Source organism: Canis aureus, chromosome 2 (genome assembly GCF_053574225.1).
Source record: "Canis aureus isolate CA01 chromosome 2, VMU_Caureus_v.1.0, whole genome shotgun sequence".
NCBI classification, from domain to species: Eukaryota; Metazoa; Chordata; class Mammalia; order Carnivora; family Canidae; genus Canis; species Canis aureus.
Genome location: NC_135612.1, coordinates 52,527,277 through 52,551,042, shown reverse-complemented (window position 1 = coordinate 52,551,042; position 23,766 = coordinate 52,527,277). Strand labels below are relative to the sequence as shown.

Sequence of the window (23,766 nt, the reverse complement as noted above, 5' to 3'; positions counted from 1 at the left end):
TGCCCATTCCTCCATCCACTCTATTTTCTAGAAAAGCCCATTTTATACTCCTCTCCTTCCTCCCTCCAGGGTCCCTGGGTCTTGGGTGCTGGGAATGTGGAGGAAGGGCCTCAGCGTGTGTCAGGTGACGTCACCGCAGGGGAGTGCAGGTAGGCCTCTCACACCGCTGGGAACTTTAACTAGGCTCACTAATTTTAACTAGGCCTATTGACGGTGGAATTTCTACAACCAGAATACTCTAGAGGGAGGAGGCAAGAAGTTCTCAATCTGGGGCCCAAAAGGAAACACCTGGAAGCAGTGAGGAAGCTGCCTAGTAAACAGCGGCTCATGTCTACATTTCCCCCGTGTCTGGGGTCTCCCCTCCATCCAGTCACCTTCTCACTTTTGGAAGGCAGCCTGGATTGCTGTTTGCAACTCTTCAAGCAAAAACAATCACAAATTACTTCAGGTGGCAGAGATATTTTTATTTTTGCAGAGCAGAGGCAGCATTTATTGGCTATGGAGTCTAAGTGGCAGCTGTCCTGGAGCTCCTCTCGAGTCCCTTCTGGACACTGGTCTCCAGTCGGAGGAGCAAGCAAGGCCGCCACGCTAGGGGGCAAGGCTCCCCCTTACTCCCTGAGAGGTCTCCAGCAAGCCCTCCACTGGAGACAGCTCTGACAGGGTGCCTTCTACGAGGTCCAGCTGGAGGTAGGACTTGAGGACAGGTTCAGGGGCAGGCTTCCTTTCCATCACAGCCTCCGAGCCTTCCTGGGGCGGCAGCCATTGTGCGGGATAGGAGTGTTGTCTGTGATGGAGATCACCTCCAGGCCCCCCATGGTCAGTCCCTTGATGGCAGACTGGAAGGAGCAGAAGAACAGCAGAATGCCGTGGTCCCACACACGATGACCCAGCATGTCCAGGCAGGGCTCGGAGGGGCATCGGGGGGCTGTGATACCTACAATTCTAACTGTTCTCTCACAACAGACACCCAACCGAACCAAACCCTTCACCGTGTCCTCACCACTGTCAATTTCTCTAGAAACACCTGACACTTCCCACCTCGTGCTTTACCATCTGAAAACCGAGATTACCTATGAACTCCTACACACCTACCTTAAGCATTATGCTTCTGTAGTGTCGTCTGTCTGGAATGTACCCTCCCTCCCCACATACCTGGCTAATGCCTCACTATTCTTGAAAGTCAGTACAGATATGTCACCTCTTTGGGGATATACCCAGTGGGCTCCCAGCACCTTGGGCGCAAGCTTTACCACTGTACCCACGAGTCTGTGCTAAGGGACCTGCCTGTGACAACCCCCCCCCATGGAGCACCTTTCTATGCCCAGTGCCTGGCACACAGCAGGCACTCAATATGGGTCTGATGAATTAAACTCGATGACCTAGACTTGCTTTTGAGAAGCTCTGTAGGTTAGAAGACCAGAAAGAAACTCCAGCCATCCTGGAAATCCCCCAGAGGCTTCTTCCATTCTCGACTCTATGCTCAAGCCCGCTTCTCTCACTAAAGAAGCACACTCACTGCAGAGACTCCTGGCTACTTACCAAGCGCCCTGGCCCCAGGCCCTTCACCACCACTCGGATGTGGGTCACGCCCTTCCCCGTAGCTTTCTGGAGAGGAGAGGTGAGTGGTTAGTGCTCTAGAAAGAGAATTGCTACAGCCAAACTCTCTTGCTGCTACCATTTGGAGCAAGAGGGTTACGAGTTCTGGGGGAAAGGCACCCACACACGTAAACAGGCAGAAAACAGGGAAGGAAGCAAAGGACACATGGTCACAGTGCAGGGCAGACATCAGCAGAGAGCACAGAATGCGTCAGATTCTAGATTTATAGTCAACTGTGATCCTGGTTAACCCAGGGCGGCACTGCCACCTGATGGAGATTTCTAAATATCACTCACCTTTTCCTCAGTAAATGCAGAATTTTAAGGCTGAGCCTAAATAACCCATTGAAAAAGTTATCGTTTTCAGGTGTTTTAAATTTTAAGTGTTATTTAATATTTTCTCTCTTGATTATAAAAGTTCGTTATAGAAAGTCTGGAAAACACACAAAGTCACTCAACGTGCCATGCAGAAGCCACTATTAACACTGACCTTCTAACTGTATACAATCTGTATTGTACACTGACGATCATTAATACATGGCAAATAATATGTTGGGGCATCGAGCTTTATTTGAAGGCCAAGGTTTTCCCTCAGGAAATACTTCTTGTTTGGCAGAGTGTGCACCTTTGTGAGGCTGGTGCTATGGTAGACAGCACGCAGGCCGCGATCCCAGACCAATGACTGAGCAAGTCACACTCTGGACTTTAACTGGCTCTTAAAGACATGGGTAATACTAAGCATCTTCTGAGGATTTAAGGTAACGAATGTAAAGTGTCTGGTGTACAGCAGACGGTCAATAGGAGCATATTGCCAATGTGCTTCTAGAAAGGTCCGCAACAGTTCACAATGAAATTGGTATTGCTTGAGAGAGAGAGAGAAAGCGACAGAGAGACCTCTTCAAACTGCCGCCAAGTGGAGTATCGAACAAGAGTTGTCCGACAGCATTGTTTCTGAATGACTTCAAGAACCTTCCTCACAGGGATCAGCCATGCAGAAAATGGAACCCATCATAGAGGGAGCCAGAAGGAACACACACTTACCACAGCGGCGGCTATGCCTGCTGTTTGTGCAGCAATGCCCGTGCCCTTCTTGGCGTTCCGGAATCCCTCCGTGCCACAGGAAGTGCGGGCAAGGGGCTGGTTAGCGGCAGAGACCACCTGGATCTGCGTGCTGAGGAGGCAGGGAAGTGCACAGGCTATGACCACTGGCCAGGGAAGTAAGGGCACTGAGCCAGGGCTGTATGAGCCCGCGGAAGATCAGCTGCTTTCCCTTTGAGCTTCTCAGATGAATGCTTTTTGAACTCCTACAGGAGGTGTCTAGAAAGGTCAGAATCATCCCCTAAACCTCATCAAAACCTGACATGTCAATCAATCTAAGGACTGCTCTGTTAATGGACCACATGTTTGTGTCACCCCAAATTCAAGTTGAAATCCTAACCCCAGGGATGCCTGGGTGGCTCAGTGGTTGAGCATCTGCCTTTGCTTCAGGTCATGATCCTGGGGTCCTAGAATCAAGTCCCACATCGGGCTCCCCGCAAGGTGTCTGCTTCTCCCTCTGCCTGTGTCTCTGCCTCTCTGTGTGTGTCTCTCATGAATAAATAAATAAAATCTTAAAAAAAAAAAAAAAAGAAATCCTAACCCCAAATGTGATTGTATTTGGAGGGGCCCATGGGAGGTGAGTAGGTCACAAGGGTGGAGCCCCCATGAGAGGAATTAATGCTCTTATTATAATAAGGATAGTGATTTAAAAAAAAAAAATCCCACAAAACTGTTATCATATCTAACACAGTAAGCAGTATTACTATAGTGGATAATTTTAATGCTAAATGACACTGTTCCACCACCAAAAAACTTTTAAGTGACACTTCTTTTCTAGTCATCTCTGACTTTAAGAAATACTTAGACATGATTTTCATTACTCCTTGGCCACCATCGCTCCATCTTCTGGCCTGAAGAGCTCCCTGAGGCATCATGTAAGGAGAGAGGGAGAGGAGCAGCTAGGGGGAAGATAGGGGGTGGCCCCGGTTCTGGGCCATCTGCCTGTCGGCCTGGCTACAACTGCCCTTCCCCCCTAGCGGAGCTCCCAGGGTGTCCAGTGCAAACAGAAGCGTAAGAGAAATGCCTGTCCCTGATACAACTTCAACAGTGATCTACAGGGCTGGCCATAGGTGCTTCTACACACAGGGAACACTAACCTATGTCCTCGTTAGCCTGAAGAGGGGAGAAAAAGAAATCCAGGTGCTCTCATTTGGAGCTTCTCACATGAATGCTGGGTGAATCCTGTGGCATCTCAGCTGTGCCCCACACTCCATCCCCAACGAGCAATGGTTTCTTGTATGGTTCTCTGAATTGCCTCATGGGCAGGCTGTGACCAAAGATTGACCCCCTCCCCCGGCAGGGGCTGGTCTGCAAAATTGTCCCTGATGTCAGGATGGCTTCTGCTGTCAACACGCAGCTGGGGAGGCCCTCAGCACTCACGTGGAAGTCACACATTAAATCACAACTCTCGTTTAGCCCTACAAGGTTGAGGGTCAGTGCACAATGGCCCAGGGTAAGTGCTTCTTGCAGATTTACATTTTGGTAGGTTTGTTTGTCAATAAATCATATCCTCTTAAACCACTGCTCTCATTTATCTCATCCCCTCTGTTCCCCAGGATCTAGTAACACTTAGCACACTTTCTTAAATGTTCTCTGCAACTCCTGAGTGAAGCCAGGAGATACTAGTCCTAAGGCATGCAGAGAGAGCTGAACACTGTAACGTGCTCAACCTAGCTCACATTTCATGAAATCTGAATAAACTTTACGAAGACATGTCGTTTCCCAAAACAAGGAGGAGAGGCGCTGGGGGGCCTCTGCATTGACACTACCAAGAGGAATGAGGGCCCCTGGGTGTGCCCCCCCACCCCTCTCCACCGCCCATGAAGGGGAAAGAAGCCCCCTTAAAACCAACCCAGGTGCTTCTGCCACTTACTTGTTGTAGGATGCTTTAATGTGTGCGATTGGGATCTCTTCGAATTTCTTTCCTGCCCACCTCAGAGGGCTCTCCTGTCCTGGAACTGGAGGGTAAATGCTGTAATTAAAGAAACACTTGAGGTAAAAACTCTACCCCGGATCTGCTCCTAGGGTAGCCACCCCAGTCCGCCTCAGTTCAAAGCCCAGTTGGCCATGCTGTGCTCTCTTTAATTCAAATACACACAGGTGTCCTTCAAGATTCCAGACACAAGTAAGCCTGCTGTTGCATCCTGCCTACATGCTCGGATCAGACCCGTGTTTGTATCCCCTAACACCTCCTGAAATTCAATGGACTCTAGTTTAGAAAATACTCTATTACAGGAGTGCAATCCTGCCCCGGAGCCCTACCTGTCTTCCCAGAGATAGATTTCAAAAACAAAACAGAAAATAACATAACGGTCTTCAAGGGTGTTCCTTCCTGCCCGGCCTGATCTGGAGACAATGCGACCCCTCAGCAGGCTGTGGGCTTCTCGACCTGCAAGCCAAGATGGAGAGTGGATGGGGCTCTGATTGGACATTAATGTTTAAAACTGAATCATTTCCCCATAGATCGTTTCCCCTACTGACTCCGGGATCTAAGAACTAAGCCTACTAAAGTCTGGATGTGCTAGTGTAATACCTTTATATACAGCAAGGTTTTTGTTTGCTTTTTTAAGTTTTATTTACTTTAATGAGAGACAGAGAGAGGCAGAGACACACAGGCAGAGGGAGAAGCAGGCTGCCTGCAGGGAACCTGATGTGGGACTCGATCCCAGGACCCTGGGATCACGCCCTGAGCCAAAGGCCGATGCACAACCACTGAGCCATCCAGGTGACCCACGGCAAGAATTTTGAACTTGAGAGGATTTGGAGCTTGAACCATTTAACTGAAGGCACGGAGATCAGGCCTTTAAGCTGACCAGGTCCAATGTGCAAAGGAACGAGTGGTTCACCCTGGGGCAGCCCAGACCAAAGAAAGACAAAGCCTTCTGGGCACTGGCCTGCTGCCTCTTCATATCTGTCCTCACAACCGGGAGAATAGAGAGGGGCCAGCATACATAGCGTCTCTTCGGAAGGGCCATGGATTGAAAACAGCGTCTGCTCTCCACTGCTGAAGGGCTGGAAGGGAAGGCTGACTCCCATCACAAGCTGCTCAGGCAAAGAAGTGCCACCAACCCTGACGGACCCTGACGGAGTGGCAGCCGCTGGAACCTGGGCCAGCTCAGCTGTAGTTCCGCTCCCAGATAAAGAAAGCCTGGCCTCACGGTCTGCACCCCACTTCCTAATTGTGGCTAGAGACCATTTTTTAAAAATGCAAATGCATGTAGAAAAATGTGGGATTATAGCTCCTGGCTCACTACTCCTGTCACAATTCTATGCATGGCTTCTGTAAGATCCTTCCAATCCCTTGGCTTCTGTTTCTTGACCTCCTTTTCTCCAATGATCCTGTGTCCTCTGGCCTAGCCTGACTGCTTCCTCATGTGGTCACACCTGGCCTTTGTCATTGCCACGTCTGCACACCTCGTCATGACGTCAGGCTACCACCTCCAGGCACACCCCTGCTACCCTCACTCTAGGAACCCTTCTCCAAGCCCACTGATTCACTTTCCCTCACTGCCCCCAGACCTTTACTTCTCTCCTGGCCTCTAGTAAATTCCATGACCAATCATTATAATTGCTCCTTTTGCATACCTCTGCCTCTTACTTCATCGTCCCCTCCTGGCAAACTCTAACCATGGCTGAATCCATCTCTCCTGCCACTCTGAACCTGGGCATGCCCCTGCACAGCTGGCTACGGAAAAATCCATACCAATGTTGACTGGTCTCTATACGTATCGTGGTTTCTCAACTTCAACACTATTGACATTTTGGGTAAGAGAATTCTTTGTTGTGAGGGGCTGGCCTACGTGTTGTGAGGTGTTCAGCAGCATCCTCAGCCTCTACCCGCTAGTTGTCCCTCCGCTGTCCTAAGTTCTAACCAAAATGCCTTCAGATATTGTCAAAAGTCCTCCTGGAGGCCAAACTGCCTCAGCTGGGAACTACTGCTTTATTTTATGACTTGTAGCATCAAGTGGGCCCTCAGGACTGCCTGGCAACCCGCACTGTACACATGTCCCCAATTCAATTATTCTTCCACTCTCCTGGATGAGTACTTTAAACCGTCCTTTGTCTCCCTAAGCCTCCACCTCCTTCTCGTTTCCTCACAGCCAAATGATGACCTTTGGAGAGAAATACAAGCAATCAGAATTTCTTCTTTCTTCTACTACCAAACATCTGTGCCCACAATCTTTCCCTTCTCTCCTCTTATCATGCTCCACTTGTGTTAGCCTCTCAAGGACATCATTCCACCAATGTTTCTACCGCATGTCATTCCTGTCAGCAGAACATGCTGACATCCCCCAACCTAAAAACAAACCTCTTTATCCCAAAACCTCCCTGAACTCCTGCCCATTTCTCTACTCCCTCTCAAAGAATGGACTATACTTGATATTTCTGTCTTCTATTTTCCTCGAACCCACTCCAATCAGACTTTAGTCCTATTATTCCACCAAAAATACTCTAGGCAAGGTCACCAACCAACTCACTGTGTTAAATCAATCGAGCAGTTCTGTCATCAGCACAGTGACTTATTATATCAATAACATCTGGCACAGCTGATCTCTCCAGCCTTGAAACCACTCTAGGTTTTCTTACCACCTCTCAGGAGTTTCCCTCTTTGTCTCCTTTGCTAATTTTTCCTCATCTCCTAAATTTCTAAACACCAGAGTGCTCTAGGTTTCGGTCTTAGGACCTCTTCTCCTCTTTATCTACACTTACATTCTTGATGATCTCGCAGTCTTGTGGTTTTAAACGTCATCTACACGATGAATCTTTCAAGTGTGTGTGTGTGTGTGTCTCTAGCCCCCCTCAGTCCCCTGATCTCCCTTTCTAAAAGCCCACACTGTATCTCCATTAGATGTGAATTAAGCATCTCAAACTTAACCACCCAAAGCCAAACTCCTACACTCTTCCCTATTTTCAGAAATGACAACTCCACCTTTCCAGCTGCTTAGGCCAAAGATTTTAGTGTTCCTTCTTCATTCTTCTCCTTTTCTCACACCTTACACGAACACATCTTGTTGGTCCCACTTTCTGTATGTTCTTGCCCCGAAAGCTGTCATCTTGACCCAAGCCACCATCATTCCCTGCCTGGATTATTTAAAAATTCTTCTAACCACTGAGAAGACTTCTCCCGGCTTCCATCCTTGCTTCTTGACAGTTCCATTATCAACATGGCAGCCAAAGGGACTCTTTAAAATGAAGCAACATCATTTCAGCCCTCTCTTCAAAATTCTCCCGTGGCTTCCCATCTCATTCAGAGTCAAATCTGTTTTAAGTCCTTAGGAAGACCTACAAGCAGGTAGGGCTGCCTCCTCACAGATGGGCGGCACCACTCATCCCCTTCCCCCATCACCTGTTTTACTCGTCATGCCACACTGACCTTCTTGCTACTCCTCCCAATTGCTAGACACACTCTCACCATCTGTCGACCCTCACGTTTTATGTGTTTTCTATTTACTGCCCCCTCCCACGAGAATTTGAGTCCTACGGGGACAGGGTTTCTTGAGTGTTTGGTCATTGATGTATCCTTAATGCCTTAAACAGTGCCTGACATTGCTGAACGACTATAACAGGATGTTGGCTTAAATTCCTTCAGCAGCTCCCCACCCCCCACTGCTTACAGTGGGAACAGTGTGAAAGCTGCAGGGTTACAGATGAGACCCTCAGCATTCTGATTCCTTCTCCTGTTGGCCTCTTGTGCCATCACACACACAAATGAATGTACTGTACCACATGCCTTTACACAGACTATTAGCGTTGCCTAAGATGACCCCTTCCCCATTGTCCAGCTGAACTCCAACTCCGTTCAGTTCTCAGCTCCACATTATCTTGCCGGCAGTCTTGGCTGATCTCCTCGGGAGTGAGACACTCATTCCTTCACCTCTCATCCACTACTGACCAGATTATGCTGCATATGTTTGCATGGCTGTCTTCCCCAGTAGCCTGTGACCTACTCGTGGGGTAGAACCATCTTCTGTACTTGCATTCCCAGCATCTAGCACAGCGCCTGGCACCAAAACGGCTGTGAATGCACGCAGGGGTGGTGGCACTGATGGAAATGCAACGTGTCAGTCCCTAGGGTGGAGCACAAAACCCACCCTGCACCAACTCAATAACCTACACCACCGCGGGGCACCCCCAACTCCCATGTTGCAACCGAGACCCAGGGAAGGTTGTGAGTCAGCCGTGAGACCCCTCTCGGTGGGAAAAAGGTGATACTTCCGCTCATTCATTGATCAAAGTGTTCACAGAGCGTCTGCTGTGTGCCGAGGCTCATCGCATTTGACCCCCGCAACCTGTCTCGGCACCCTTTCCATCTGTCTATGAGAAAGCTGGGGCTCAGGGACTAATGTGCACAAGCTCCCAAAGACGTCAAGTGGCAGAGTTGGGAATGCACTGGTCCCCGGACTCTGCACCGCGACGCCGGTGTCCCGAGACGTAACTGGCCCTCACCTGAAGCCGCTGCGGCTGGGAGTCGAAGCCTCCGCCTTCTCCCCAGCCTCCTGCTTGGCCGCTTGGTTTTGCAGCTGCCGGGCGCCGGCGTGGACGGTGGAGGCTGGCGCCCCCGCCACGACCCTGAGGGGAGGGAAAGCTCAGTGAGGTCCAGGCCTAACGGCCACTGCAGTCCAAGCAGCTCAGGGGCACGCGCAGGAGCGCAGTCGCCGGGCGGGGGGGGGAGGGGGGGAGCGGTGATCATTCTCACCTGGGCGTCGGGGACCAAGCCCACGACCGCAAGAGCCAAGACCTCGTCGTCCGTACCACCTGCATCACTGGAATTGGCCCCCGTCAGCCGCCGTCCGCGGCGACCGCGGCGCCAGCACCACGAGGGCTTGTGGGGGAGAGCGTACAAGGAAAGTCATCTCATTCCTCTTCATAAGGCCCACTAAAGATTTTTACTCCCATTCAAATGTTCTACGATAACTATCATTGCGAGTTCTCACCGATAGCTTCTTCCTTTTTCCCTAATCTTCTAACATGAAATCCTCGCCCACCCCTCCATATTGGAATGGTTCATTCTAGTAGCTCCCCGGACGGCCCGCTTGCTCCCCCGCGCTGCCTTGTGGGAACATGCGATTGGCCCAGGCCCCCGCGGGGAGCCGCGGTGCACTGTGGGAGGGCCGGAGCATGGCGGCGCCCGTAGGGCGGACTGTGCTTGGGGTGGCCAAGGGCTGGCGGCGGCTCGAGGGGCTCCGGACCGCTAGCCTGGGTTCTCGCAGCCTGTCCCTCGCGGCCGCACCCTCGAGCAGCGGGTCTCCATGGCGTCTTTGGGGCGCGTTGTGCCTGCAGCGGCCACCGCTGGTTTCGAAGCCGCTGACCCCGCTGCAGGAAGAGATGGCGGCTCTCTTCCAGCAGGTAGGATGGAGGTGCGGCCGGCGGCTTCAGGGTGCTGTTGCGGAACCCACAGAAGCACGTGGGCCGGGGCTGGATTCCGACTCCGGCACCAGTCAGTCTGCGTAACCTTGAGCAAGTCCCTTGGTTTCTCTGAACTTCACGCTCAACCTGCGCATCAGCATCTACCTTACAGGGTTGGCTCGCTGCGTACAAGGCGTTCGATAAAAGATAGTTTTCATTGGCATTCGATGTTGTCACGTTAGGCAGCTCTTTAGAATTGTTTTCCTTTGTGGTCGGATACACGAGGGGTGCGGTGGTGAACAAGACGACTTAGCTCCTATCGTAGGCACTCGGTAATTTTTTAAGTTTTTATTTTTTTAAAAGATTTTATTTATTTATTCACGAGAGACACACAGAGAGAGGCAGAGACACAGGCAGAGGGAGAAGCAGGCTCCATGCAGGGAGCCCGATGTGGGACTCGATCCCAGGACCCCAGGATCACGCCCTGAGCCGAAGGCAGCGCTAAACCACTGAGCCACCCAGGCGCCCTGGTACTTGCTGATTTAGAGAAGGGGGAGTCTGTGATGTGATGTTTATAGAGGAAGGTAGTGGGCACATCTATGAGATGCCTGTGATAAGCGGCAGGTGAGGAAACGGGCAAACATTAAGTGTAGTGGCTGTGAGGGGCGTAGATCCCCACAGATAGTGATTGAAGGTTGTTTCCCTAGAATTTGAGATGTGTGTGTGTGTGTGTGTGTGTGTGTGTGTTGGCGCCTAAAAGCTCTAAACTTCACTTCGTGGTTTTTACTTGGTTTATTTATTATGTAAATATTGATCATTTTATAGATAGTCACTTATCACCTATTTTGCTAAGTGCTAGAGACAAGTAAGACAGACCTGCTTCTGGTTCTCCGAGTGTTCAGTCTAGCGGAGGTGGGCCAGTCAATAACCAAATAATCCCATGACTATAACCGCAGACCCTGGTGAGTGTTGTAAAGGAAGACGCAGGGTAAAACGTTTTAACGGGGACATCTAAGTTGATTCTATGGGTGGTGTCAACGAATATCTCCCTAAGAAAGTGATGTTTAAATTGAAATCTGGGAGCACCTGGTTGGCTCAGTGGTTGAATGTCTACCTTTGGCTCCAGTCGGCTGCTTCTCCCTCTGCCTGTGTCTGCCTCTCTTTCTGTGTCTCTCATGAACAAATAATAAAATCTTTAAAGAAAATAAATTGAAATCTGAAGGATAAATAGGAATCTCCTAGAAGAGCATGAGGGAAAACATTCTAGGAAGAAGGGAGTGCATCTGTAAACTCCCCGAGGCAGGAAGGCTCATTGTGAGATCAAAGACTGACAGAGGAGTGTGGTAAGTGGGCAGGCAATGCCTGTCCCAATCCCTCTGTTCTTTGTAGCAGCTTGACTTCCAATCACATCCTAACATTTTAGCAAATGTAACTCAAGCCCAAAGTGCGGGTGACCTTTTTTTTCTTTTTCTTTTTTTTTGGTGGTGATTTGATTGTATGTTTGGTTATGCTGGGTGGTAAACTTCTGAGTCCGTCAAGTGTGCTATAGCTCTGTTTTCTCCTCTACCTGTTCTTTGTTTTGGTTTGGCTATTTTGTGCTTTTAATTTTCCTAGATTGAGGTAGAGAGAAGTATGTATTCAGACCATGAGCTGCGTGCATTGGATGAAGCCCGCCGACTGGCAAAGAAGAAAGCTGACTTGTATGATGAGGAAGATGATGAACAGGATATACTGCTGGTGCAGGATTTGGAAGAAGTATGGGAGCAGAAATTCCTACAGTTCAAACCTGGAGCTCGCATAACAGGTGTGTGGTCTTTTCAGGCCAGCAGGAGAGAAGGGAAAGGGGAGTATTGTGGTTCCTAGATAAAGGACATTGGCTTAGCCCCTGCTTTGTATTTTAAGTAACAAGTAATTGCAGAACTTCCTTCAGGTGGGAGGAAAATCAATCCTTTTCCCTGTTTCTCACATCCACCCTAATAAAATTTTTAAAGGCACATGTTATTTTTGAGTGGAAGGTAGGGGTGTTGGGATAACCTATTCTCTCTCAGTTAAACTTTATGAACGTTATTTGAGTTTAACTCCTAGTTCAGGTGTGAGAGTGGGGGGAAATTAAGCCTTTCCCACTAGTTTCCTGTGTTTTATCTGAAAGCTCTCCTAAAGCAGAGAATTGAGTTCTCTTATCTTTGCTTCAGAGATGAAGCCTGAAGAACAGAGAAAGTGGGGCCAAGTTAAGTCACTAATAGTGTCAAAACCAGTGAAGTAGTAGTGTTTGAAGTAGTGTGGGTAGAGCTGCTTTTCCAGAGGCTCAAAGTACTTTGTGTTGTGCTCTTCAAAGGAGAAGTTCAGCTTTTGGTTTTCTCTTCTTACATTGTAGTTTTCTTAAGATTGTGAGACTCTGAAAGAGGCCTGAATTCGAGAGATGGATCAGGATTGTAATTTGATTTTAAGAGGACAGAGGTTGTGGCTCTACCTTAAAAGAAGACTACAAAACTCTGTTCTTTCTTGGTTCTGGCAGATCACAGTCTTTTTGTCTTCTGTGATCCCCTTTTCTTCACAGAAGCCGATAAAAAGAATGACCGAACCTCACTGCAGCGGAAGCTAGACAGGAACCTTGTTCTGTTGGTCAAAGAGAAGCTTGGAGACCAGGATGTTTGGATGCTTCCCCAGGCGGAGTGGCAGCCTGGGGAGACCCTCCGAGGAACAGCGGAGCGAACCCTGGCCACACTCTCAGGTGAGTTCTCTGCTTCCCTCTGAACCTCACAAGACTCGCTTCACACTAAGCCACAGGATATGCAGGCTGACTTGTTAGGATGGCTGGAAGGATTGGAGATGGGTTGTTAATGGGAACTCTGAAATCTATGAAAGTTTCAACTAGAAAAAAAATCTTAGATTAGGCAAAAGTCTTTGTCCCAGAGAGATTTTTAAGTTTTTCTTCTATTTCTTTTTTTCCTTATATATAATATTGCATTTGGTCTTCTTGATGGCAGAAGAAATAGTTCTTTTTTTCACTTGTAAAAAGTATTTGCTTTGTTGAACTCCATATTTTTTTTCTATCCTTTGTGTGGAGTTGAATTTTCCCCCCTCAAATCTACTATTTCATTCTCCACATAATATCCACCATGTCTGCTGCTGCTTCTGAAGGGAAAGCAAGAGGTCTGTCAACAGGTTTTGATCTGGAAGTTTTAGTCAGTGGCTCCTTTCTTCATAAAGACTCTGCTTGGTCTTAGTTCCAAGCCTGGGGAGGTTGGTAAAACTGCTGGGTTGGCTGAGTAGATCTTCTTGTTCTGCCTTCACCTCCTCTATGGAACTTGGGAGTTCCCTTGTGGGTCCTTCCTCCTCCCACACCTCTCTTTGAGTGGGCCGGTGTTGCATCAGTGCACTTTGTGGTTGCCTTAATAGATTTAACAACTGCTTTTGTACCTGAAGAACGGAGAGGTTCAATTTCTGCTCAGTGAACCTTGTCTTCCCAACAACATGCACAGCCTTCATTTCCAGGTTTTCATGGTTTTGCATATTCCACAGGAAGAGATAATTCTAGTACTTTTTCAGGTTTAATTGGCCCATACCTTCTCTTGAGTCCAGTGTTGTAAGATATTTAATGGTAGTAGGTAGCCATCATAGGTCCTGCCGATTCGATGGGTCCTACTCGCCTTCTCTTTAGTGGCATTTCTGTCTCTGTTTGGAACGCCAGTGGAATTCAAAGTTCAGACAGGATTCCGATCATTAGTATTTACGCCAGATTTTCAGATTTTATGCCACTGAAAACTTCATTATTTATTATTCATAAAAATGATCATGGTGTGCTTGTTTGGCTTTCTCTTTTCCCACAATTTTGATTAGTTTAATCTATGAATTTCATGAAGTGGGTTTTATTTCATATCTGCATAGGATGAATCTTTTCCTGATCTGCTTCGCATAAACTTACCTTTTTTTTTTTTTTTAAGCAATATCATTGTACTGAGAACTTAAAAAACACAAAGTACCTTTAATTCTTTCATATCTAGAATATGGCCTGTCACTCATAATTCTCTCTTTAGCCCATACTTTAGATCCTGAAGAAGTATTTGGTGTTTCAGAACGTTTCTGTCTAGATAATCCACTGCCTTCTGAAATTGACTTTGAATTTTGAGTGTCTCTTTGAAAATGAGGACATTTTTCATTTCTTGCCTCTGGTGTCATTTGGAGGAAGATGTCTTGGTGACTCAGTAATGGACAATCTGTATTTTCCCTGAGAAAGTTGTTTTTGCTGTGATTTAGGTTCTGCCCCAGGGCCCAGTACAGGAGCAGCCAATTAGAAAGTGCCTAGACTTTCTGTAAGAGGCTTATTTACTTATCTTAAAATGGGTGGTTTGAGGGGCAAGCATTCAATTCAACACACATCTAGGGGTCTGAAAATACCCTCTAGGGATACAGGCTAGCGGGATCATCCCTGTGCTTTCCCTGTCCCCCACTGAGATTTAAAAATTTAGTGTGTATTTTCAAAATTGACAGTCCTACCACTCTCAGCCTGCACCTCTTCTTATCCTTGCAGCTTTGCTTAGTGGCCTGACACTTAACTCCTTTACCCAACTGGAAATGTCAGAGTTATCTTTGACCTCATTCTTACAGTCTGAAGTTCTCAAGTTCCACCTGGTCTATTCTAAATATTCCTCTCTTTATTCCCACAGTGTTAACTGTCACCCTTTTTGCTTCTTGCCAGATCAGGTTTTCTCATCCTTGGCACTGTTGACATTTGGGGCCAGGTAATTCTTTGGGGCGGGGGGAGGCTGTTCTGAGCATTATGGGATGGTTAGCAGCATCCCTGGCCTCTACCCGCTAGATGCCAGTAGCACTAGCCCATCCTCACTTGTCCTAGTGTAACAGCCAAAAATGTCCCTAGACATTGCCAAATATTACCCTGGGAGTGAAATCACAGTGGTTGAGAACCATTGTGCTAGACCTTTGAATTAGATGCCAAATAAATTCCCCATGGCTTTCATGTCATGCCCTTCAGTGCTGCCAGAATGAACTTTCCAACAAATCTCTCTGCCTAGAAGGTTTCCCATAAAAGTTCAGACTTGCAAGAATGGCCTATAGATCCGTTTGCTCTGGTCCTGAGCTTGCCAGTCTTTCATCTGGCTGCACATTGATGTTCCAACCTAGCAGACCTTCTGTGAGTTCCAACCTAGCAGACCTTCTGTGTTCCTCCAGTAATGTGGTCATTCATGTGTCTGTTTTGTGGCCTGCTGATCTCTGACTGGAATGGTATACTCCTCCTTGGAGTGACTACTCAGTTTTGAAGACTCGGCTTATACATTATACCTTCTGTGGTGGAACCTTCTCCAAGCCTCCATGTAGACAGAACTAATCCTCCCTGTAGGTTCCCATAGTATTTGTGTGTGCCTTGATTCACATTATGCAACATTTACTCTGAGCCTACCATTTGCTGGATACTGTCTGGGCAGTGGGGTTACAGTGATGAATAGGACACTACCCCTGCTCTATGGGAGCTTATGTTCTAGTGGAGTATGTGCTCTTTCACTTACTTCCATTGCCTGGTAATCTGTTTATTGACACATTTTTCCCCCAGCTATAATTCTGACTCCTTTGAAGGTATAGACAGGATCTATCCCCTTCCATCCTTCCAGCTCTTAGCACAGTGCCTGGCTCACAGCTGAGTGTTTACTGAATATGTAGATTTGGCAGTGTCAGTACCACTTTACTGGCCCTGCCACCAGCGCAAACACCTGCCAACAAAGCAGGAGCCAGTGTGTGACCCTTTGCTCCTTGGCCACGAAAGGCCTGGGGGCTTGCGAGAGCAGGAGTGAGACAGAATGGAGTGGGGAGGGGACCTTCACCATGCTTCCGTGTCCTCCTTGTCACCTAGGAGGTGGCATCTGGGTTTCCTGCCAGGATCACTGTGTTCAGATGCTCAGCTTCCCTCACACATATGTGAGTGACGCTTGCTCTCCCTCTCGTCTGCCACGCAGAAAGGGCTTCCACCTTGGCACAGCTTTTCCTCCTCCTAACGTTCCCGCTGTAATGAACAGACATGAAAGGAAACATACGAAAGACACATTGACATTAAACGGTGCATAACAAATAAAATGTGTTGATTTATTGTGAAGTTATTAAAATGGTAATATAGAATAATTAAAATGACAAAAGCTCAAGAAATGTAGAAGTGTACACCCATATATATATGTATATATGAGTCAGAGTCCATTTCTTTCCTCCCCATTGGCACCTCATTTCCCACGTCCTGCAAGATGGGCTTCCTCCAGGTGGAATTCATGGTGAAGGATGGACACATGTACGTTTTTGTTGGCTGCTGCCCGGTCCTGCAGAATGTACATAATGCTGGACATTTTCAGGTCTGGTGTAAGGAGTGCCTGCTTGTCTAGGCCCCACCAACATATGGAAACGTCTCCTTAATTTTTGCTTATCCAGTCAGTAAAAAATGGTCTCTTTTGGATTAGCAGTTTCCTGCTTGCTAGTAAGATTGACCGTATTTTATTTTCATGGGTTTATTGGCTGCTGAAATTTCTCCATGATCCTTTGCTCATCTTGTAGTGAACTGTTTCTTTTTTCTTCTTGATTTGACTGCATTTTTTAATCTGTTTTTCCAGATTATAGAAAAATATATATTCAGTGAAATAAGTGGAAAAATTCGGGGAAGTATAAAGAAGCTTGCCAATGTAGTTCCACCACTCATAGATACCCACAGCTGACATTTTGTGTTGTAGATGAACTCACGTCATGTATCAGTTCTTCATCGGATGCTCCAATAGTGTGTTGTTGTTTTTTTTTTTTTCTGTAAAGTTTTTATCTATTCATGAGATACAGAGAGGCAGAGACATGGGCAGAGGGAGGAACAGGCACTGGGGGTTGGAGGGGTGCCCAGTGTGGGACTCCATCCCAGGACCCCGGGATCACAACCTGAGCCAAAGGCAGATGCTCAACCACTGAGCCGCCCAAGCGCCCCCAGCAGTGGAGTGTTTTTGTGTTTTTGTTTTTTTAGTACTAAGAGAAGCAATTTGTTATATGTGGTGAAAAAAAAATTTTTTTTTTTTTTAAAGATTTTATTTATTCATGAGAGACAGAGAGAGAGAGGCAGAGACACAGGCAGAAGGAGAAGCAGGCTCCTTGCAGGGAGCCCGACGTGGGACTCGATCCTGGGTCTCCAGGATCATGCCCTGGGCTGAAGGCGGTGCTAAACCGCTGAGCCACCCAGGCTGCTCTGAAAAAATTGTTAAAACAGTTTCTAGTACATGTAGTATAGGGTAAGAAGTAATATTTACTGTTTTAGAGGCATCTGCTAGTAACAGTGTTTGGTGTATCCTTTTATTTTTTATTTATTTAAATTTTTTTTTTGGTCTTTTTAGGAATTACAAGCACATACATACTTCATCTGTTTTCCCCCCCCCGCACATAGTAGGAGCATGGTTATATACCTTCGCTTCTCTTCTTCGCAGCTTTTAAGCATCTCTCTGTATCAGCATGTGAAGCCATACCTTAACGCTTTCTGACACGAGCATATGATTCATAATATACATGTGCTACAGTTCATTTAACCAGTCTTGCTTTTACAAATAAGCTGTAGTGAATGTCTTGTGTACCTACCTTTGGTCACATGGGCAGAGAAACATTTCTGGGAAGATCAAGTTCTAGAAGCCAAGTCGCTGGATGAAGGGGTATGCATAAGGTACGCATAATTAAAGTTGATAATTCTTGCCAAAAATAGAGGTTAACACTAATTTCTACCCCCCTGATGGTGTGAGAGTGCTCATTTTTCTCTTGATAAGCAGTGTACAGCTCAAAGTTTTGGGACTTAGTAATGACATGTTGTTTGAATTCTTATTTCTTTAATTGTTAATAAGATTGAGCATCTTTTAATGAGTTTATAGGTCAGTGGTATTTATTTTTATGTGAACTTCTTGTTCTATGCTTAGTTCATTTTTCTTTTGGATCTATTGGCTTTTTCCACATTGATTTCTAAATACTTATACCCGAAATTACTCTTCCTTTGTGGAGTGTGTTGAAATATTTTTGTTAGTGTGCCATTTTGTCCTTGACTTTTATGCTTTGCTTTTCTTTATAGAAAGATTTAGTTTTATGTAAATAAAATGTTTTTTTCTTTTACAGATTTTTAAGATTTGTGTCTTGGTGAGGGCTTTCCCTCTCAAAAATGATATGGAAAGTATCCTACTTTTTTTCCTAATGCTCTTTCAGTTTCTTTTTTCTTTAATGAAAAATTTGAAAATACAAAAACATTCAGAAAATATTAAACATCTATGAAACCACCATCCAGAATGCACAATCCTTTTATGAAAGTTAAATTTCTATTCTTAAATCTTTGATCCGTGTAGTGTCAGTTTTGATGTAAGGACTGAGGTTGGTGGAATCCAGCTTCATTTTTCCTGTTGAGCTAGCCAGCTTTCCAAATGCCAGGATTCATTGGTCCTTTCCCCTTCCTTTGAAATGCTCGCTAGGTTGGGGTTAAACCTTTGTTATAGATTCTAGGTAAATTCCAACCACCTGTCTGTGTCTTTTAACTATTGATACGATGTTTTCACCCTACAGAAGTCAAATTGGGTCCTCTTTATGCTTTTCAAGTGACACTCCCTTTAAAAGGCTAAGAGTGGGGCAGCCCCGGTGGTGCAGCGGTTTAGCGCTGCCTGCAGCCTAGGGCGTGATCCTGGAGACCCTGGATCGAGTCCCACGTCGCGCTCTCTGCATGGAGCCTGCTTCTCCCTCTGCCTGTGTCTCTGCCTCTCTCTCTCTGTCCCTATGAATAAATGAATACAATCTTTAAAAAAAATAAATAAATAAAAGGCTAAGAGTGGGCAGCCCAGTGGCTCAGCGGTTTAGCGCCGCCTTCAGCCCAGGGTGTGATCCTGGAGACCTGGGATCGAGTCCCACGTCGGGCTCCCTGCATGGAGCTTGCTTCTCCCTCTGCCTGTGTCTCTCATGAATAAATAAATAAAATCTTTAAAAGATTAAAAAAAAATAAAAGGTTAAGAGCTTTGCTTTACAGATACCCAGTGTAATAGTCCTTCATTAACAAGTCCTTCATTAACAAGTCTAGAAGCTTGGTGCCCTGACTCCAGGTAATGGTGTCTGAACTGCATCACTAACTTCAGTTTGAGAGTAGTAGCTTGGCACATGGGATGGATCCAGTGAATCTGGAGCCCATGAGCCCATGGGCCAGGAGCATTTGGATGGAGATGGGGAGAGGCTCTTCAGGAATGACCCTCGTCCTCACTCCCAGGGATTGCTTTACCTCACACTGGAAATGACTCTCACAGAGACCCCCTGGTGTTTGAGGGGCCAAAAGTAAACAGATGGGTGCATCCTCATCTTCCAAATCTTCCCCTCTTCCCTTCAGAGAACAACCTGGAAGCCAAGTTCTTGGGAAATGCCCCCTGTGGCCACTACAAGTTCAAGTTCCCTCAGGCATTGCGGACAGAGAGCAGCCTTGGTGCCAAAGTATTCTTCTTCAAAGCCCTGCTATTAACTGGAGACTTCTCTCAGACCAGCAAGAAGGACCATCACGTCTGGGTCTGTAAGGAGGAGCTGGGTGACTATTTGAAACCCAAGTATCTGACCCAGGTTAGGAGATTTCTTTTGGACCTATGATGGGCAGTGCCACCTGTGGACAATACTCGACCAGGCCTGGGACGGTGCCTCAAGGACATCATGTACTTATCCCGTCTTTGCAGGGAACAGCATGCAGCCAACTAAATTCAGAGAAATAAACAAGTTTATCATTGTGTGGGTCTCAGCTGATTTGTCCTTCGAGGATGACTGGCTTTTCCCTGTGCAGAGAGAGCTGTCCCGTAGGCTGCCTTTCCCTTGTTTCCAAGCTGATAGTTGTGTGTTGCATTACTTCATAGTGAATCAATTGGTTTCCTGGGCCCAGAAAGAACCAAAGGAAATGACCTAAGAGCCCTGAGTTCTATAAAAGCTAGTCTCATGCAAAGAAGGTAGTTCTACGCAGTTCCTTAGCCATTATCCATTTTGTGTTTTCCTCCCTTTGTTTTTGATATGGAGGTGTATCAGGCCAGCCTAGGAAATTATTTCTTCCTTTTTCTTTTCTTCTCTCTTTTTTTAAGATTTTTTTTTTTTTTTTTTTTTTTTTTTTACTTTTTTACTTTTTTAAAGATTTTAACTTTTTTGGAGAGGGGCAAAGGGAGAGAGGGAAGCAGACTTCCTATTCAGCAGGGAGTCCAACCTAGGGCTCAATCCCAGGAGTCTGAGATTATGACCTGAGCCGGAGGCAGACACTAGGCTGGCTGAGCCATGCAGGAGCCCCCTTTTCTTCTCTTTGTTTTCTTTTTTTAAGCATTTTGTATTTAAGCATTTGAATTTAGTCCTACCTGTTTTGAAACAGTTGTGTGAAATAAGCAGGGTCCGATTGCCCTCTCCATTTTATAAATGGGGGAGTCATGGCCATATGGGATTTAGGCTGAGAATCTTAGGTCACTGATGGTACAGGAGGAGAAGGCTGACCTCTTGCTTCTGGTCTTGGGTTCTTGATCCCTCCTTCTGTTGCTTGAGTCCTCACTGGTCCCAGTGCTTGGCAAATGGGAGGTACTCTGAACATTTGTTAAATGATTAGAAGAGAGGGAAGGTCTCAGGCATGCCTCTGCACAGGATGGCGGTTCCAGTAGCAAGGCTGCTGTCCTGAATCCCAGTTTCCTGCTCTCCTCTCAGCCTTCTGGGTTAAACAGACTGGCCTGTCTGATGTAAGGTGGTGAAATGGAATTCCTGTTTCTGCTTCAGATGTAGCCTTTCATTCTGAGTCAGGGAAGTTGCTTTCCATGATCAAAATGAAGGTGCTTAGTCCTGATATGCCGTCCTTCCTCTGTACCCCCATGTGCCTGCTCTTCCCCCTCATCTCAGAGGGAGATGTCCTCCAGCTGAGGCTTGCAGATTTCATGGGCAGTTGTGATGCCCTGGGAGTGAGAGGTGGGTGCTAGGAGAGGGCAGATGGAGGACCAGGGGTGCATTTCTCTTTCAGGGTTTCAGGGTGAGTTGTGTATGTGAACTATACTGCTATACTGCGAACTATATTCGCCTGAGGGACCTCCAGCCTAGAACGGAGGGAATTCCCAGAGTGAGGTGGAGACTGTGGTGTTGTGATTTATAATAAATATACATTTGGTCTCTGTATCCACTCCTTTCATAAAACTAAAACCTGTGGAATTTCCTGTGCTTAGAGCAATCAAGGTGTCTTCTGTCATGTTAATGAGGTGAGTTTTGGGGAGCCCCTTGTAACCTAAGGATTGGGGCTGGTTGCCAGGGAAGCCAACCATGTGACTGGAGGGTGGGAACTTTAGTCTAACTCCCTGACCTGGGAGTGGGAAGGACCTAGATGGAGTTCAATCACCAATGGCCAGTAATGGAATCAACCTTGCCTAAGAGATGAGTCCTTCATAAAAATCCAAAAGGATGGGTTCAGAGAGTTTCCAGGGTTGGTGACCACTTGGGGATTTGGGGAGAGTAGTACAGTCCTAAGACAGCATGGAAGCTGTGCCCCCTTGTCCCCCATCTTGCCCTGTGCATTTCTTCCATCTGGCTGCTCCTGAGTTTATTCCTTTTATAATAAACTAGTATTCTAGTAAGTAACCTGTTTCTCTGAGTCCTGTGAGCCATTCTAGCAAATTAATTGAACCCAGTTTGGTAGTGGGGGTGGGGGGGAATGTCTTGGAACATCTGATGAACCTGTTGTTCAAAAGCACTAGAGCCTGGACAGGTGATTGGCATCTGAAGGATGGGGGGACGCGGGAGGTATCTTGAAGGACTGAGCCCTTAACCTGTTGGATCTGATGCTCTCTCCAGGTAGATGGTGTGAGAAGGGAGCTGAATTGTAGGACACCCAGCTAGTGTCTGAGAATTGCTTTGCGAGTGGGAAGAACTCACACACTGGGATTGGTACCAGAATCTTTTTTTTTTTAAAACAGTTTAGTGTTTCTTTGTTTTGTTTTTTAAAGATTTTATTTATTCATTCATTCAATGAGAGACACAAGGAGAGAGAGAGAGGGAGAGACACAGGCAGAGGGAGAAGCAGGCTCCATGTAGGGAGCCTGATGTCAGACCCAGGCCCAGGGCTGAAGGCTGCTAAACCGCTGAGCCACCCGGGCTGCCGGGTAGCAGAATCTTAATGACTATTCTTAAGATGCTCTGTTTTGTTATCAAGTTGTTTCTTTAATGGGAAATAACACATACAATTGGTAAATAGAGAAACAGTGTCAGGATAACGCAAAATTAGGTTAGTTCGTATAACATTTTCCCCAGAACATTAATATTTTGAAGTGATCAGGGACAGGATTGAATTACCTTAAGAAAAAAAAGCCGCAAATTTTATAGAAGTGCCTTCCTTTATTACGAATAGTGGCTGGTTTAGTAGCTTCAAAAATCACTGTTAGTGACTCCACGGTGTTAGGCTGTCTGGGGAAATGGAGTGGAAAGAAAGATGCTGGGAAGGCACCACCCTCCCCTTTGTTTTACAGAATTGATGAAGAAGGTCCCTTCCTGGATCACGTTTTTTATTTTGATGGAACTAGTCCCTGTGTGTCAGGAAGAAGCATGAGCCCCGGGAGCAGAGGCTCAAAGGACCAGTGCACATGCCCAGTGGGGGCTTAACTGCAGCAGCGTCACTGGGTTATTTGTGCCCTGGCCACAAGATCCCATAGTATCTGTGTTGTCTGCTCTAACCCCCTTTTCCCAGAAGCCTTGTTATTTTTGGAGTGTGATCTTGCAGAATGCAAGCTCTTTTGGCATTACAGTCAAAATGACTATTTGCTGAATGCCGGCCTGAATCTTCTACCGGCTGGCAAACATGACCAAAAAATCGTTTCTAGTGTATCCTCTGGGGAAAAGATCATCAGGGAACCAGGAGGTGATGTTCTCTGTGTTTTATGGAGACCTTTCAAGAGAATGAGGGGAGGAAGGAAGAGTTAAGGTGTGAAATGCGGGCATCAGGAGTTGTGGTCTGAGGTGTGTTTGTGCACCCTTAGAAGAAAATGCAACTGTGTCTGTGTAAGACACATGAAACAGACTACCAAGCTCACTAGAAGTCTCCTCTAAAAGTTTAGGGTCCACCTGGTCCCTTGCCTTCCCAAGTGATTTCTAGTCACTTCCGTTTTTTTACCTTTGCTATTACTATGGAGAAAATATTAACCACTCTTAAAAAAACTTGTTTTCCTAGTAACCCAGCCTGAAGAGTACTTCCCTCTGTACCTTTTCTGCACCATGTAGGTGCTTCTAGACTTAGCACTTTATAAGACAATGAGTTGTCTGCCTCCTACACCTAACTGAACTTCTGAGTCCTAGGACAGAGCCTGCCTCATGGCCACCCTTTAAAAAATTATTTAAGTGAATCACTCCTCCCCTTTGAGCACTGAACTTAGGAGTCAGGAAACCTGGGTTTGAATTTCTTTTGACCTTAGGTAAGTGTCAACCGAGAAGGAATTCACTGAAAATTTAAGCAAACTGCAAATTATTTGGGTAGTTAGTTCTGCCGTTTGGGATACACGGTCTCAGGTAAAAACCTTACTGCATCCTGAGGAAGACAAAGAAGGGGCAGAGTGAAAAAGGCAAAAGGTCACAAGTACAGCTCTCATTCAGGTCCTCTATGTAAAACGGGGATTGAAACTAGGTTAACTAGGGGGCACTTACTTAGGTGGCTCAGTCAGTTAAAACGTCTTGCCTTCTCAGGGTCCTGGGATCGAGTACGTGCCA

General features: G+C 46.6%; 2 protein-coding genes and 1 pseudogene across 3 annotated transcripts; 1 reads left to right on the top strand and 2 right to left on the bottom strand.

Moving 5' to 3' along the window:
* Nucleotides 1–443: 443 nt before the first annotated feature.
* On the bottom strand, nucleotides 444–9,692 carry MRPS11 (mitochondrial ribosomal protein S11). Its single transcript, XM_077871754.1, has 6 exons — nucleotides 9,392–9,692; nucleotides 9,142–9,264; nucleotides 4,568–4,666; nucleotides 2,638–2,767; nucleotides 1,540–1,605; nucleotides 444–836 (listed from the first exon to the last, which is right to left on the bottom strand). Exons 1-6 carry the CDS (start codon nucleotides 9,454–9,456, stop codon nucleotides 729–731), a joined length of 591 nt encoding a protein of 196 aa, XP_077727880.1. The 5' UTR covers nucleotides 9,457–9,692; the 3' UTR covers nucleotides 444–728.
* An 88-nt stretch (nucleotides 9,693–9,780) lies between these two features.
* Nucleotides 9,781–19,793, top strand: MRPL46 (mitochondrial ribosomal protein L46). Of its 2 annotated transcripts, XM_077871741.1 has the most exons (5): nucleotides 9,781–10,041; nucleotides 11,656–11,845; nucleotides 12,599–12,772; nucleotides 17,662–17,725; nucleotides 19,409–19,793. In XM_077871741.1, the coding sequence occupies exons 1-5, from the start codon at nucleotides 9,814–9,816 to the stop codon at nucleotides 19,587–19,589; spliced, it is 837 nt and encodes a 278-aa protein (XP_077727867.1). In that variant the 5' UTR covers nucleotides 9,781–9,813; the 3' UTR covers nucleotides 19,590–19,793. The 2 variants fall into 2 exon arrangements, with proteins under 2 accessions (XP_077727867.1, XP_077727860.1); XM_077871734.1 differs by lacking the exon at nucleotides 17,662–17,725 and having other exon boundaries at nucleotides 9,782–10,041.
* LOC144291505 (tudor domain-containing protein 3-like) lies at nucleotides 13,265–16,388 on the bottom strand (annotated as a pseudogene).
* Nucleotides 19,794–23,766: the final 3,973 nt, after the last annotated feature.